General features: G+C 27.8%; 1 protein-coding gene across 2 annotated transcripts in view; it reads right to left on the minus strand.

The window, feature by feature from the left end:
* The window catches only part of LOC132922802 (zwei Ig domain protein zig-8-like), a 348605-nt gene that overhangs the window by 92495 nt on the left and 238683 nt on the right, over positions 1 to 17427 (minus strand). For both annotated transcript variants that reach the window (XM_060986521.1, XM_060986516.1), the window contains exon 2: positions 7673 to 7869. In XM_060986521.1, the coding sequence (XP_060842504.1) occupies positions 7673 to 7869 (197 nt within the window). The remainder of the gene's footprint in view (positions 1 to 7672; positions 7870 to 17427) is intronic.

Here is a 17427-nt window from a genome sequence, read left to right on the forward strand (position 1 = left end):
TATAATTGGAAACAATATCGAGTACAAAATGAACAATGAATTAACAATTAATAGGAATGTTTTAAGCTTTTATAAGATTTAATTCGTATTATTTCATTAAATGTACAATATAAGATGGCATTATAGTTTCTGAATAGACTATGTAGAGCGTATTGCGTCATAAACGACAACAATAAAAAAGAAAAAAATATCATGACTTGTTATCAAACAAATCCTTTTCTTTATGTTTGGTAACAGGTGCTCAAAATTTACTAAATCAATTAACCTAGATTCCATGATCTTGATTTTTCTTAGTGGAATTTTGCTCTGCAGGCTGCCTGTTAGATGCATGCAGACGGTAGGTAATTATACACCAGTATGACGTCCTCTTAACCGTCATCATCGGTTAATTTTTCGGGTCATGCTAACAAAACCTACGCTGTAGTACCGCACAACATACGAAGGTAACTTGGTAACCACACGATAGTCGTATGCGAACGAACGTCGCTCAAGGCGTGCTAGTAAATTGTCTGGTGTTGACAATAATGCTAACGATTCGTCGATGTTCCCCGTGAACAGTCCTTATAATATTTATATATTAAAATATTATACAATACAAATTCGCAACGACTTAGAATACGTGCGATTTTGTACTGTTCGTCGATTTTATATGCCACATCATATTACGCATATTTCGATTTCATACGAACGAAATCATTTTACTTATATATTCAAAAAACCACGTGAGTTACATAATAATATAACCGGCACATATTACAACATTCAGAAAATAACAAAAAAAAAAAAAAAATACTGAAAATCAACAATATATCATGCAGACTTATGTAAATATAACAGCCAATAGAGATAAAAATCATTTAAATACATTGATTGATAATACAAAGATTATTATAATTAAATATTAATTATTATATAATCTCTTCCAAGATCGTGACCGAAACAGTGAAACTACTATATCTATCAATGTGTGAATAAATAACAATAGCGTGTTTACAATGTTAACATTTCCCAATCGCAACAGCTTTATTATTTGCAGTTGTTTGTTGTAGTAGCCGATGGTTATAATATTAATTGTGGGCGTTTTTACCAAAATGTCAACGAAGAAAGTGTTACATTACATTCGTTTAAATTGCAATTTATTTTACCGAAAATATGTTTTGTCAATTCACTTAATCTGATTCTTATAATTAATAGAGATTTGTGTGTTTTTAATATATTTGACACATAATAATATTATTGATCTAAATTCCCTAACCTAATCTAACTTAATCCTAAACGGGGGGCCTAATTATTAGTAATTTTCAAATGTAACAAAGATAATAATAAAAAAAAAAATAGTTAGTTAATCAACATTACTGTTTAAAATCAATTGATTTAAGTCTAGAAGGTTAACAATTGTATGGGGGAAATATTAACTTAACTAAGTTAAAAATATGTTATTATACATTTTTTTTTAAATTTCCATCTGAATTATACGTCATAATGGTTGTACAACTTAAAATTGTTTTAAATAAGAACTGAACATTTTATTAAAAATACATAGTATATACAATATTAATACCTATGTTAATAATTTATACTGTACATTCCATTACACACTTTATTTCTAATGGCTTAGGAAATTTCAGATTTTTATCGACTAAATTAATAATTCAACGATTTATTTTTTATTTTTATTTAAAACCTGATTATAACTGTATTTACACTGTATTTATGTACAGTGTGATTAAAAAAAATAATAATAGTTAACTACAGTTATCGATATATAATATGTATAAATTAAATTTTAATTCAACGTATATTTATCAAATTAACTGGAAAATTCTAAATAATCAGACCACCAGTTCTTATATTTTATAATAGGTATTTTAAATAGGGATCATAAATCAATTTTTCATTTGCTCGTATTATATAATAATTGATGTTTATAATTATTTTAAGATTATATATACTGAAATATCCGATATATTATTAATTATTATTATGTATTGCAGCTTGCATCCATTAAAATATTATGGTATACTTTTTTTTGGGTATAATAGAAAATTCTATTATAATATTATGGCCACAAAAACAAAACCCGGCACAATCATCGAATCGACCCTTGCGTAATTAATTATATTGTTTATTATTATATTAAAATATATAGTGTATAGTGTACTTATGGATTTTATATGATAATCTGAAACATCCTATATGTATATTATTTTATTATGGCATTATACGCAGTTTTATATTGTGTTTACATAATAATATAACACGCAATTAATGTCTACCTATTAAACGTAGAACATAGACATATACGTACGATGGTTTTTATACGTATTGTGTTTTAAATTTTGTTAATTGTATATAACTTTGGTTCATAAATTTACGAAAAAAAATATAAATATATACATATACATATATATATTTAACAACTAAAATATATTATGGTCTCGTCTCATTGATATAGCTAGTGTTTTAGGTGAAATTAAATACTAGATACAGGCTTGCAATATATTATTATATTAAATTTACCAAATAAAAATATTTGTTTTTTAAAATCTTTTATACAACTAAGATAACCTAAAGCTATTTTTGATTCGTAGAACTGTTAGAAGTACATAATATCTCATTATTAGTTTGTTTTTTCATTGTGCCATTGTCTATTGATGAAAAGAAGAATTTTTTACTGCATAGATAAGATGCAGTTTTAATAATTTATAAAATAAATGCTACTAGTGCAAATAAAAAACATAGTCTTCTAAAAATATTTTGATGTACTTATAAACTATCCTTCATGGTTTGAAAAATAGTCGAATAAAAAGTAAATTTAATTAAAATATTAAGTATGTTTATTTTAATTTAAAAAATATGTACCTATTATAATTGTCATGACTCATGAATATACTTTAAATTCGATTCATATGGGTTAAATACTGGTTACCGCCTACCTGTAGTAATAAAATATTTCAAAACAAAATATTTTTAAACAGCCAAATTTTATACTAGAATAATTTAATCATAATATATGTGCTAACAAACTTTACTATAGGATGGTAAAATATCTTTTAGAAAAGGATTTTCGGACTATCTAGGAGAAGGATTATCTATTGGTTGTAAGCCGTAGCTATATATTAGAATAATCTCCACCTGAACGTCAGTAGGTCACAAAGTATGTGGTACTGTAGTAGTACTCGTTATAAATATTATAGTTTTTAATGTATTTATCGTGTGTTTATTTTGTCATATTTGTAAATATATACATATATGGTTCTGTGGGCTCAAACAACAAACGCCATTGTTGGTCGCAACTATTATATAATATTATAATAGATTTAGAGCTGAAAATTACACCGTATTAAATTACGGCGATACATCTCGTAATTATAAACCTATTAGCATTATAATAATAAATGCGAAGAGCTTGTGCTGCATTCTTTGAGTGCGCTTGGCATTAATAATTTATACAATAATTATTAATTTTAATAATTTTAAGCGTGAACATTGTGTCACCAGGAGTTATGAACGCTGTAAACTGTATTGAGTCGGACTTTGCAACGCGCCGTTTGTCTATTCCGCTCTACACGCTAATGTATTTTTACAGGAGTAGAAAAACTCATTACAAATTATCGCGTTGACGGATAGGATACTAATGGTTTTGTTACAAACGTTTTCACGTATTTTCTAGTCGAAAAGAGTCTGAGCGAAATGGCATTCCTTACGTTACGCATTGTCACTCCCTCTCTTCCTAAAGCAAAACGTGCCTTTGCAAAAACGATATTATTTGTTTCCTTTTGCTCCTTTCGGCGGCCGCGTATTGTCCGAATGATCGCCTCCGAAAACTTATGCATGCAGTTCGAGTAATATGAAGCAATACGAAATAATTTGAGACCGTCATCACACATATATGTCGTTCGAAATTCATGTTACTAAGTAATATCACAGATTAAATTTTCTGTTGAATAAAATGCATGTACAATATTAATATTTGCAGTTATATCATATTTTGTTTGAGTAAATAATACTACAAATACACTGTATTTTGCATATTTTATAGATGCCTAGTAATTATTTTATTTGGCTCAAATTTTGACGTTATTGACTTAAAACAAATAAACTGTTAAATGCTTTTAAGGGCTAAAAAAAGCTTGGCGAATGATCCTGCAGTGTAATATGTATAAAGTGTGTATACTGTATATAGTAACTGTAGATAAATAGTGTCGAATAGTGTTGAATTGAAATTTTTATCAACCTTGAATCTATCAGTTAAGTAAAAACATTCAGTTAAAATATTATAATACCTACTAATTATTTATAAAAATATTGTCCAGATACTTATACAAAAATCAAATACTCATAATTGTTTTCTTTTTAGGTCATTAGTTTAATCATCTCTAGACGGCCATTCAGTTTTTAATTTCCTCAAATATATTAAATAAAAGTTAATAATTAGTTCGTGGATTAATTTTCAAGTTCATCAGACGATAAAAATAATAATTTTTATATATTTTGAATGTTGATTAATTTTCTCAAAATTAATTAATGATAATTTTATAAAAATAATCTAAACACTTTTAAATATATCACCCGATTCATATATATTATTTATTTCATTAAATGTAATCAAACAAACATTTTTTTAAAGTTGTTAATGATCTTTGTTATTTTCAGAATACTTTTTTATGCATCCTATAATATTCAATAAAATAAAGATACCAAATAAATAATGTACTGTATTATTTAAAAAAATATAATCTTATTGACTTAAAGAAACAATTTGTTTTATTTTTTATAACTGCCAATCCAACTATATAACTGGTACTCGTATACAGCTATACAAAATGTATAAAACCGTACAATTTTTACATACTTTTTTATAGGAAAACATCAGACCAATTAAATAACTCAATAAAATATTTATCATAGAATTCTTGCAAATATATTATACAGAACATTTAACTATTTAAGTTTTCAACAGAGTTTTAACTTTTATACTTGTTGGACGCCATTGAAATTATTTTTTATTTATAATCCTGAGTTTTATACTAACATAAAATCATAACACTATATTATATACACAATTTCAATTTGAGTGTAATATTATATAATATTTATAATTCAGTCGTCACGAATAACACAGATTCATTGTCAATCTGATTTAATTTATTTACAAAGGAAAATATTAATAAATAATGACATTTTGTAATTATATTTTGTTTCATCGGTTTCTTTCATTTATTTAGATCGAAGTGTAACAAAAAATACGAACTTGAATTTTTTTACTCAGACTTAATTATATTTTCTATGCACTTGTTACAGTATCTCTCTTTTTCTCTTTCTTCTTTAGTTCCGGCATTTAAGACCCTGACGCTAAATACAAATCTCACCATCCGCTCTTTCCCTCTGCAGCTTTCCTCCGTCTGATTTCTGGTTCTATTGTTTTTATTTCCTTATTTGTGCAATCTTCCTACCATTTGGGCCTCCCTAATGATATTTTTCTAAAAGATTCTTATCTATGTCAGACATAGTCTACCCATATTTTTTTTTTTGTAATATATTTAAATATATTAGGTCTCTGAAAATTGCATTTTGAGTTCATGGTTGTGTAATTTTTTTCCATTTTTTGGTTTCACTTTTAAATACTGGGCTATAAATTTTTTTAGCACTTTCAAACATCGCTAGCCTCAGTTCTTCTGCTTTTCTCAGTACACGTGTTTCAAAACTTTATAAGACAGCGGTTGGAATAATATGATAAACATCCTTATTTTTAATTTTTTTTTTTTTTAAGAAGGACCTTTATTAGTTAAAGTATAAAATGTATTATTCGCATACGATGAATAAATAAACGAGCATAAATAACCATACAGGAAAACAAACGTTCGTATAATCAGACACAGTGTATAACCACCGCGTGTATTCTAATAATACATATTTTCTTTTTGAAATAATTCGTACAGACTAACCTCGAAAATTTGAGTAAATACTTTTTTCTTAAATATTAAATAATTTCGATAAATGATATAAGTACTTAGATACTAAAAATATAGTATAACGACAGACGATTAGTTACTATATTAGTTTCTATTATTAAATAGAAGGATGGTTAAGTAATTATAATAATAATGCTCAAATACATCAACATCATACTGGATATTATTGTAAACTGATTTTCACAAATGTTAAAATTGGTCCGTTGTAAATATAATAATTTGTATCCTTTACTAATTAGAACACGGCAGCAATATGCCAATTAGAATATTTACTGTATGCATCGATAATATACAAATTCAAAAAAAGCGAACGGTTGTGTGAACAATGACTAAATATTTTTTTTTTTTAGCTTTTCCTGCAAATTAAACCTTAGTAATCGGATTATCCCGGTCTCTGACGAGTGACGTCTCCAATCGTCATAATTCGACGTATATCCCGCCACACACGTTTTGTTATTAATTCAAAATTCTAATTTTTTGCGATTGTTGTAACTATGGAAAATCAACATGTCTATAAGTATACCCGGTAGAGATGATTAGTATTATTTTTTACAATTTTCTAGAAATAACGTATGATTATCGATCGATCAACAAGTTCGTAATAATATATTATATTATACCATACTTATAAATTTATAATTATTAAATTGTATATGATTTTAGTTTTAATCGCATTACTCAGTACCTCGAGTATCTGATATTAGATTCTGAACGAAGTGTGGAATGTATTGATTTTACAATGATGTATGTTTTTTTATTTTTGTGTCTCTCTTTGAAAAGGAAATTTCTAGTTAGTACTTTGGGTGATCAAAAGTAAAAAATTTCCAGTAGTTTTCATAAACGTTAGGAAAAACCCTAAAAAAGTAACGATAAACGGGAATTTTTACGCATAATCAGTTTTCAACAAAATCGATTTTTTTATATTGCTGTAACTCAAAAACAAACAAATTATTGTGAATAATTGAAATTTTCACAAAATGTTTATATTAGCGTTTTCTATTTACAATTAAATTTTCAAAATATTTTAACTTTTTTTAAGCTATTTATAGACAATTAAAATTTTCAATTTTCCTAAGTTTTTTTTTGAAATCTCGATAAAAATTATTTGGCACTCCAAAATATCTTTAAAATTTAGTACAAGGGTTATTATAAGCTATACTTATCGCAGTAAAAAAAAAAAAATCAAAGATCTTAAAAAATGATATGAGCGTATGAAATTTAATTTTTTATTAAATTGCGTAAAATAACGATATATTACAATTTAAAATATATAGGTAATAAAATAATATATCCTACTAATCATCCTAGACTGACAAATCAACTCCATTCGGAATCGTTTTTCGTATACAATGATACCTGTCATTGCATTCAAATTTAACACATCCATTATAGTGACCTACTCTCCACCACTATACAGCAGAGCGTTACCCACTGGTCCACCCTTTTTTATTTTGGGTATACATGATATTATATCGTTTATAAAATGTTTAATATACATCTAATATTATGATATAAATCGACTGTATTACTATATTATTATTTATCGTAGGTTTACCTAGATTTTTTATTTTTTTACATCAATGACATGCAATTTAATAATCGATAGAGTTTATACAAATTTAAAATATCTGTGAGATTTACAATCGACAACAGAATACGGTATCGCGGGTAGGATAAAATCAAATTGAATCACTTACCGTTTTGTTATCCAAATTCTTGACTTTGCATGTCAAATACGCAGATTTTCCCTCCAGCGCCGTCACGTTCCTGGGCGTTTCCGGGTCGAATTGCGGCCCAGAGTATTGGTTGGCGTCCGGTTTCACAGCGTTGACGTCACGCCCGCCGCCGCCAGCGCCGTTTTTGTCGCTTCCTCCATGACTCTGGTACGAACACCCTGTGAACACAAATAATGGCATGAGTGGTTATTATTTTTGTCTATCGGGTAAACGAAACCAATTTTATCCCATCCGCGTCCTGCCGTTAGGGGCGTGGAGCGCTGCGGGGCTACTCAGGTCAGGCAGGGGTCCTACATCAATTCCCCCAGGATTGACTCGATCCTCTCCGAAAACATAATCAATCCCCTTTGCTACTGCATAAACATTGTATTTCGTATTATTATTATTTACTTTGGTATTTTCTTAGGTTTTATAATGTGTTATTTTATAATAAATATATATTACGTGCTACGTAATATGCGTAATATATACATTACACGTGACTATTAAGGATAACATTATACGATATATACACGGAACATCCTTAGAAGTAGAATATCATACTTCGATTATGCATGGTTAATTTTGCCACTTCCCCTACGTCTTAATCAGAATCGCTCGCATTTAAAAATGATTTAACTTTGATATACTTTATTTTTATAATTTCTGTATTTTATACAAAAGTACCTATAATATATGCATATTATAATAGTGCAACATTTGAGAAAATCAATTTTTCATTTCATGTATTATGACCAACTAACAAGGATAATTTAAAAACAATCAATGTATGATAGTGGTTGTATTGTGTAGGGCGAGTATTAGAAGTTATGCGCTATTGTAGTGGTTATTAGTTGTATCCCCATTATGGTCTTGTACGAAAAGTGGTTTGACTTTTTTTATGAGTTAATAAGTCAGAAATTGAAAAAGTGAGTGTTGTGAGTTTAAAAATCTGTTGAAAAATTACGACATGTTTTCCAGAACGAGACAGGGAAACATGCATTTGAGATATTTTATGATCGAATCTATTCTATGTCTCGGAAATGACAAAAAAATAATATATAATATATGTTGTATAATAATAATGACTAAACCAGACGGAGTTTTAAAGTTACAATAGTACTGCCATTATAAAATTATCAGCTTTTCGTATACAGTGATATATATTCCAAAGAGTCGTTATATTAATCTTATTGTAAATACAAACCACCCGTTTTTGTTGTGGTGGTATAACAAAAAAATGAAAATAAAAAAATAATTATATTAATAGTTGAATTGTTTTTATTTTTTTTGTGCTTAATTTCCAAGAACTTAAATTATTTTAGCATAAAAATAAACGTCAAGAACAAGGAATGTAAAATAACTTTTTTTTCTATAGAAGCAATTCATCTTAATGTCGCTATATTATATATTTTATCAGGTAGATATTAACAATGCGATTTTATTTATAATTTGGTAATTATTTTGTTAGTGTTTCCTCCTCTCTCCGTAATTTAATTAATTGATGTTTGAAGTTCCTTATTTCTTTGACGCAATTTAAAGTTGCATTAATTACTTAATAAACTTTTATATTTTAATGTTAATATTTGCATATGATCTTTAATATTGTTATATAAATATAATGTTCAAAGTTTACGAAAAAAATAAAATAATTTTTTTATCTTTTAGTTGACTTTAATCTGTATAAAAATATTTAGTTATATTTTGTGTACAATATAACTACTTAATATTAATATCTGTATAATAATTTTAAATTCAAATAATAAATTATTTAATTTGATTTGTTTACCTATTATGATCATTGTACGATGATCTTATCAATGATAAGAACGAACGATTTAGAAAAGGGTTCCTATGATTGTTATGAAGTAAATAACATTAAAAATGTTATTTGTTAATGTATTTCGTAAATGAATTAAATTAGTAACTGAATGATGAAAAAAAAGAATAGTTAAATTATTAAAATTTTGAAATAGCGTTGTATACAATTATTGTCTTTTGTTTTTTTAAGATCAAAATACAATGAATTATGAATTTCTAAAAATTAAGAATACTTCTATAATGAGGGGTATTATTCATGATTATCAGATAAATTGCATTATAATTGTATTATATATAAAATGTTTAGTGTTTAGACCCTATATACTATTTATAGTCCAGAGGTGCTACCCATTTATGGTTTAATGAGATTTCAATAATAATTAATCGTCTCTCTAATTCACTAAAATTAAGAGGATATAAGTATTTTATAATATCCTAAGTTTTCATATAAATCAATACAACAAATTGTAATGGGTGATTTTGTGTTTGTTAATTCAAACAACGAACCAAAATAATTACTAAATTGTAACATACAGTATTTACATATATTTGATGCATAATTTATTGGTTTTATCGTACACCAAAATTTAACTTTGGACAATTTTATTGATTGTATTTAATTTTCGTAAGAATTTTTAGTGTACCATTCATCAGTTTACAAGTATATATATAGTATAAACTGTAAAACACCTAATTAAGTAGATAAATTACATTTCATTAATAGACTTTTATTTGTTTCTTATTAAGACAATAATTTAGAATTGCAACTTCTAATGCTATTCTAAATTGAAAAGAAATAACGTTTTTATTTGATATTATAAAAAATAAAGAAATTGTTACAAAATTCTATAATAATTTGCATTTTTGTGTAATTAAACGATAATCATTATTATTTGTATATTTTAACGGCACTACAGTAGGCATATACTTTATCTGTTACAGTACTTGAAGACGTATATGTACATGTGTATTGGGGGGAGAAAGTAGTATAACATAATTAAACCATAATTATTTTCTTATTTCACAGGAAAATATTCTCAGATTATAAAATAAATATTCTTATAAAACTAAACAAATTTTAATACATTATATATTAATGGCACAAAAATTGATTTGGTATAAAATGTAATTGGTCAACATACAACCAGAGGAAAAATAGGAAGGTACACTTTTTGCGGAAAAGGGAAATGTGTTATAGTTTTAAACAAAACCAATAATCACGAGTAGACAATTAAATATTAATGAAGTAACATTCCTATTTAACAACAATTTCAATCGCACTTATCATAATATGGCGGCATATTTTTTTGAATGTTTATACGTCTTACAGTAATATACACTATAATGTAATACACGAATTTATTTTAGTTTCGAAGGAATTTATCGGGAGCTTATGAGAATCATTGTCCACAATTATTCAGATACAGCTTCACTTTTTATAATAAAAATACAATCACTTATAAATGCAAAGTTATCTCGATCAAAAATAAATTATAAACTTTGTTCGTGGAAATATTTTGTAATGCTACATAGCAGAACATGATTTATCCTGCGTGTTCTGTACCATGTGTGCTTATCCGACAATTAGTTAATTGAATATTTTTAAATTATAATCGTTACACGGACTGAACGAGGCCAACATACGAATAATATGGTAAGTGGTTGTTTTAAATTTACGTTTACAGCGATATTTCAAGGTTTTAGGTTATTACTTATTGAATATTTTCTCCTTGTTAGCCGAGAAATGTGAATAACTACGTTTTATATAATTTTATCGATTTTATAGCGTTCAAGCAAAGTAATATTATTCCTTTGGCATGTTCTAGAGACTATTTAAAAAAATATTTACATTATTAAATTTTATCAGGATCTGTTAGTTGTCATATAATTCTTAAAAAAAAAAGAAAACTAAAACGTGCAAAATTAGCCTAATATAATAATAAAAACAACTAATACTTCAGCTATGTAATTTTACTGTATTTCACAAACATACAAGTACTTACAATTTGTTTTTCAAATATATTTTCCGAACATTATAAGAATTTTTTAAAAATACATAATCACGTATTTTGTACATTTCAGCAGAAAAAAAGATGCCTATTTTAATTGGTGTATACATACAACATGGCCTAATATATTAAGTAAACTTTGATTACTATAGATGTATACGTCATTATTTGTACGGAGCGTCTGGAGTGCGAAGTAAATACAAATATGCATTTAATGTTTAAAATAAAAAGATAAAAGTTCAGCGCTGTCTTTGTTTTACAATTGCATAATATTAAAAAGGTGATTGTTATCAAATAATAAATAAAACAGCTTTTTATAAATGATAAATTTATGTGCATTAGAATTGTCATGGAAAATGTATTTTATATATTATAACTATTATTAGTTTAGTGAAAAATAATAATATTTGATAATTTTATTTTTTTTAAAAGGTACACTATGTAATTTTGATGAAGTCAATTGAGAATTTAAATTAAAATGCATTTCTCACTTCGTTCAGAATCTAACCATTATGATTCTCAAACTATTACAACATGAGTCTCAATGTAAAGAAATATTACTGTACCTAAATAATAATTAAAACATTCAATGTTAAATATTTCGAAAAACAATCACTTGCTATTCGTTAATGGATCACCGTATATAGTAACATGCCATGATGGATGTGATGTATGTGTATCATAAAAAAAAATAGCATAGATAAAAATATAAATTATAATTACATTTTTATGATGATGAATAGGAATGCATAATACTTGATGATAATTATTGTACAGGCAAGATAGCGAGTTCAAAGTAATATTTAATTTTTAATTATTTAGAATTGGTCCATGTGCCGAAAATGCATTGATGAAAAGTATTAACATTTTATATTGATTAATATCTATACACATTTTAAGTATATATATATATATATTATATACATTTACATAATATACCTAGCAGCAACTGTCGCTTAGTAGCCATTATATGTATGCTGTTATTAAGGATAATTTAATTAAATTCGGTACAATTAGATGAAAATTATATACAAATACGTGTGAACATTTATAATAATTTATTATGTTTATACCGCGAGTAACTTGATATCGATGTGTCATAGTAATAAGTTAGTACATAATTTATTGATTAACATAAAAACATTTAACACAAATTATTAACTGACATGAGGTTTTACTAAAAATTAAATTATTTGTTGGTGTATATTTCATATTATATTACTATAGTCAGAGAACAGAATTCTACGTTAGAGGGTGAAATATTATATCCTTGTTTTGTGTACGATAACTTAATAAATATAAATTTTATCGTAACGAACGTTGTTGAAATCGTCTTATAATTATATAAAGCTATATTATATAGACTATCTCAAACCTTTGTTGTTGCATACTTCATATATATATATATATATATAGTTTATACTATACACACACGGACGTTGTGTAAATTTCTAACCAGAGTGATTGACGAGATATCTCATTTGGAAGTGCCCATCGAAACGATTCGGTCTTCGTGACGCTGAGTTTTAGATAGTTTCGAAGGTTGCAGCCGACGACTCCCCATTATTATTCCTTGTTAGTGTTCACTATATAATATTGAATTGCTTACCCAGCAAATGCGACGTATCTTGGACCGTGTGAAATTCCTGCCGTGCTACTACAAAGAACGAAATCAGCAGGAACTAATAAGTTCACAGCGAGATTTGATTTAATACCTACTATAAATATCTTTTATAAACCATCTATACCATTCGCATTTATTGACTATTTGGCCATTTTTTTTAACATGGATTTTTCAATTAGTGCAATTAATAAATAATATAGCTCAACGCCACGAGCATTGTATCTGTGACATTAATATAGATTATCAAGACTAATAAAATTACGAGAGCAACGCAACATTTCATAAATATAACAATAACATAGTTTGTTATTATATTATTATAAATCGCAGCCTACTCAAATATGTATGAAATTTATCCCGGTACATTTGTAATGACGTATAATGTTACGTCGCTGAATGAAAATGTAATCAAATTTCACTACGTGTAAATTAATTTTCTTATTACGACGATACCTATGAATATAGTCTTGTTTTTTAGTTAATATTTAAGTACGTTAAAACACTAGTGTAATTGGTTTATATTTTATATGTTATATTTATGTTTGTAACATAATTTATTAGAAATAGTGATTTTAATAATTCCCATTTTCAATCAACATTGATCATTGAAACTCAAATTAAAATGGCAAATTTGAATTTCCAATAAATCTGAAACAATATATTATAATATTGCAAAAAAATATAATAGAGTTTGAAGATGTTATATGTATATTTATTATACTTCTGAAAAAAAAACTAATAAACTTGATAAGATTTAGTGACAATGTTTACGAGTATTTTTGACGATCTATAAAATAAAAATATCTATAGAATAGCATTTTAATGTTATAAGCTTAAAGAAAAAAAAACGTTTCTTAAGTTAACGATAATAAATAGTATACCATGAAATAACTATTTTATATTGTATATTATTATCGTGTTTGTCTAAATAAGTCTACCAAATAGAAAACCAATGTTGAGTTCCAATATTATTATTTAAAAAATATTCTAATGATAAACTTATGATTTTTTTATAAGATTTTAACAAACTTTTAATGTAATAAATAATTTGTATATAAACGTATAGCTTTCAACATTAATTATATTTGTATAACATATTTAATAAAAATAAATTCGTTTTTAAATGTATGTGATTTTAATATGTGAAATTTGTTATTTTTTGAATAGGAATATAATATAGAGTGATTATTTTAAAGATAAACACTCGTTTACACTTAAATATTTTTGGAAATATATTATTTTTTAATTTAGTTTTAAATTAGTTAAGTTATACAAAACAATATATTTATTTTTAATTTATTTAATTAATTTTTAACATTAACTAGACGAATAACTATAATATAAACATGTATCGATATAGAAATAATAATGACATGTAGTAATTATGGTAAATTTGTAATATCTAATTGAAAATAAAAACTATTTGAAAAAATAATTTAAAATTTGAAATTAAATAATATTGAAAAATATCGATTAGTCCAAATAGTTTATGACTTATCTAAAGATGATACAAAGTATAATGCTCGAATAGAAAAATAAGAAAGAACTTACGAATTTCTGAATATACATTTGTTGGTTCTGTACATATGAACGGAAATGTTATTTAAACGCGATCATACCAGTTATTAAAGAGTAAGTATATTTACGACATGAGTATTTAACGACGTGGATGCGCTTCAACATGGTTAATAATCCCCGGAATAGGATTTCGGGAGACGGTATACTAGATTTTTATATCTACACGTCTGTCACAAAGGATAAATAATATAACATATAATCTATGCAGGTCAGTTTCTCGCCACGGAGTTAATTCGTTTTCGAATCATAAATTAATCTTTCAGAAGATTCCAATTGACTAATACATATTATACGTAACACGCGGAGCAATAAATATACACGGTAGCCTGAATTTAAGGAAAAACTAATAAAAAATTCGTATTGGTCAACCAGGTTTTTAGAATATATTTTATATTATTTGGTGAGATGATTGTGATCGAATGCGACTACGAGCCGAATTTAGCATCCATATCGCTCTTATCGTGTGGAACGGCTATAGATAGAATTCGTGTCTATATATACGTGTGCGGGTGGTATGCCGGCGAGTACATAATGTATATAAAATTCGTGGGTGAATTATATGGGAATCAATTCCTCGGAACACGATGAAAAATACGAGGTAAACCGATGGATCGCAGGAGTGGAAAGAGAGAGAGAGAGAGAGAGAGAGGGAGATAGTGAACGAAAAGGACACACGCGAGTCTGTGTGTCTGCAATTCGCATCATCAATCAGCTCGGGCAAGAGATAGACGCACACGCAGACCGCTACAACAGGAGCAGCAACAGCAGCAGTATTCTACTCACCCACTCACCCACCAGTCGTATCCGTGTAGTATTCGGCGGACTCAACGGGAGGAGTGTCGCGCGCACACACTCTCGTGTACACAAAAATACGAATTCAGTTCGAATTTAAAACCGTCGCGCGTGAGGCATTTTGCGAGCTTTACACGTTGCCACGTATCGTTGTAGTTGCAGTCGTCATTGCAAACACCCTGCGCGGGTGGTACAAGGGCGAAAACGATCGGGTGGTGGAAGCGGCGGTGGGCCGGGGATTTGTCACGCGTTCCCGAAACCATTTGTATCAATTACCCGTGAACAGAGACCGAGTCCGTGTGACCAAGTTCCCGGGCTACACCGACGCAGCTGTAATATTGTATATATATATATATATATATACACGTATTATATTTGCAAAACGTATACTATAATTGCGCATGCTCGCAAACGCCGAATATACCATATGAGCGAGAATATATTGAGCTACGGGCTGCTTAGTCCACCTGACCACTTACCTCTAAGTAACTACACCAAAATCGAGTCTCCCAATCTTCCGATATATATATATATATTGGTTACGTTCTGTGGCCATACAATACATTTTATAATAATTTATATTATGAATATATGTACTAGAAATGTCTATAATATCAAATAAAATTAATGATAAATAAGTTGTTTTTATAATAATTAATTATAAATCAGTTCAAATATATTAGATTTCCGTCGCTTATAAATTTGTGCAATAACATATTATAACAAAAATAAATTATATAGTACACAATTATTATGAGTTATTTATAATTTATAAAAACCTGCCGATAAGAAAAATCATTTTTCGACCGGCAATAATAAAAAGTTACTTTCGATACTTAGACTTATTATTATTACATTATAATTTATAATAATAGCCTATTTCAGGGGTTTTTATTAAAACTGTCACGCGGAAAAGCTAAGTGGATTGACAGGTGCACTAGCTATTATATAGTTAACAGGCACCCGCACGTTTAATTTTGGTCATTCATCAGTCTTTACATTATGTACTTACGAATTAAACGGAATTTTTTATCAACGAAAATTTAATATACCGTCCGTCCGTGTATTGGTGCAAACACAGTAAGTATATTCAAGAATCTATGAAGTCCAATTAAAAATGTCTACCTACGAGATATAAAAAAAAAAATAATTTTATCAAGTAAGATTTCTAGTAAGTATTCTTATCACATACTTATTGTAATATAGTAGGATAAAAATAACGTATACCTCGATAATTACAACGTGCAATGAATAAGGTATAATGGGTATTTGGAAAAAAATTATCTAACAATAAGCATCCCAATCAGAAAAGAAAGATATTGTCGTTTACAGAAAAATGCTAAATACTGCTGTACCTCATTCAATAGGAATCAATATTTCAGGCTGGAAAGGTGTAACCGCGGCCTCTTCGGACCGCATGGTATCCATCCCGACGAATTTTTCGCACATGTGGATAGACACTGCATAAATTATAGCTATACCAAATATACCGTACACCATTAGGTACCGCACACCATTATCAATTTGGTTGAGTAAACATGCGCGCGCAAATTCGAGATGGGTGGAGGTGCGTGGAGTGAGAGAGTGCGCTCGGCGGCGACTACTGCGGATCGAAAGAGCGTCTGTAATTGATTTAGGGACGGCTAGGGCCCCCGAGGAGCCAAACGAGAGACTTCAGTCCGCGGTTAAATCGTCGACGGACAACGGATAATGTGGACCGAACTGTACAAACATTGCACCCTCCGCCCCGCGTAGGTATACCCATCGTATATATATTCTTGTTTAAACTACTACTTATACGATATACTTTCTGTGAAATTTTTACGTCACAAAATCAATAAGCTCGCTGTGCTCTCGTCATAAGCACAAACACTGTTTGGCAAACGTTGTGAGTTTGGCGTACGTGTGTTAAA

Source organism: Rhopalosiphum padi, chromosome 1 (genome assembly GCF_020882245.1).
Source record: "Rhopalosiphum padi isolate XX-2018 chromosome 1, ASM2088224v1, whole genome shotgun sequence".
NCBI classification, from domain to species: domain Eukaryota; kingdom Metazoa; phylum Arthropoda; class Insecta; order Hemiptera; family Aphididae; genus Rhopalosiphum; species Rhopalosiphum padi.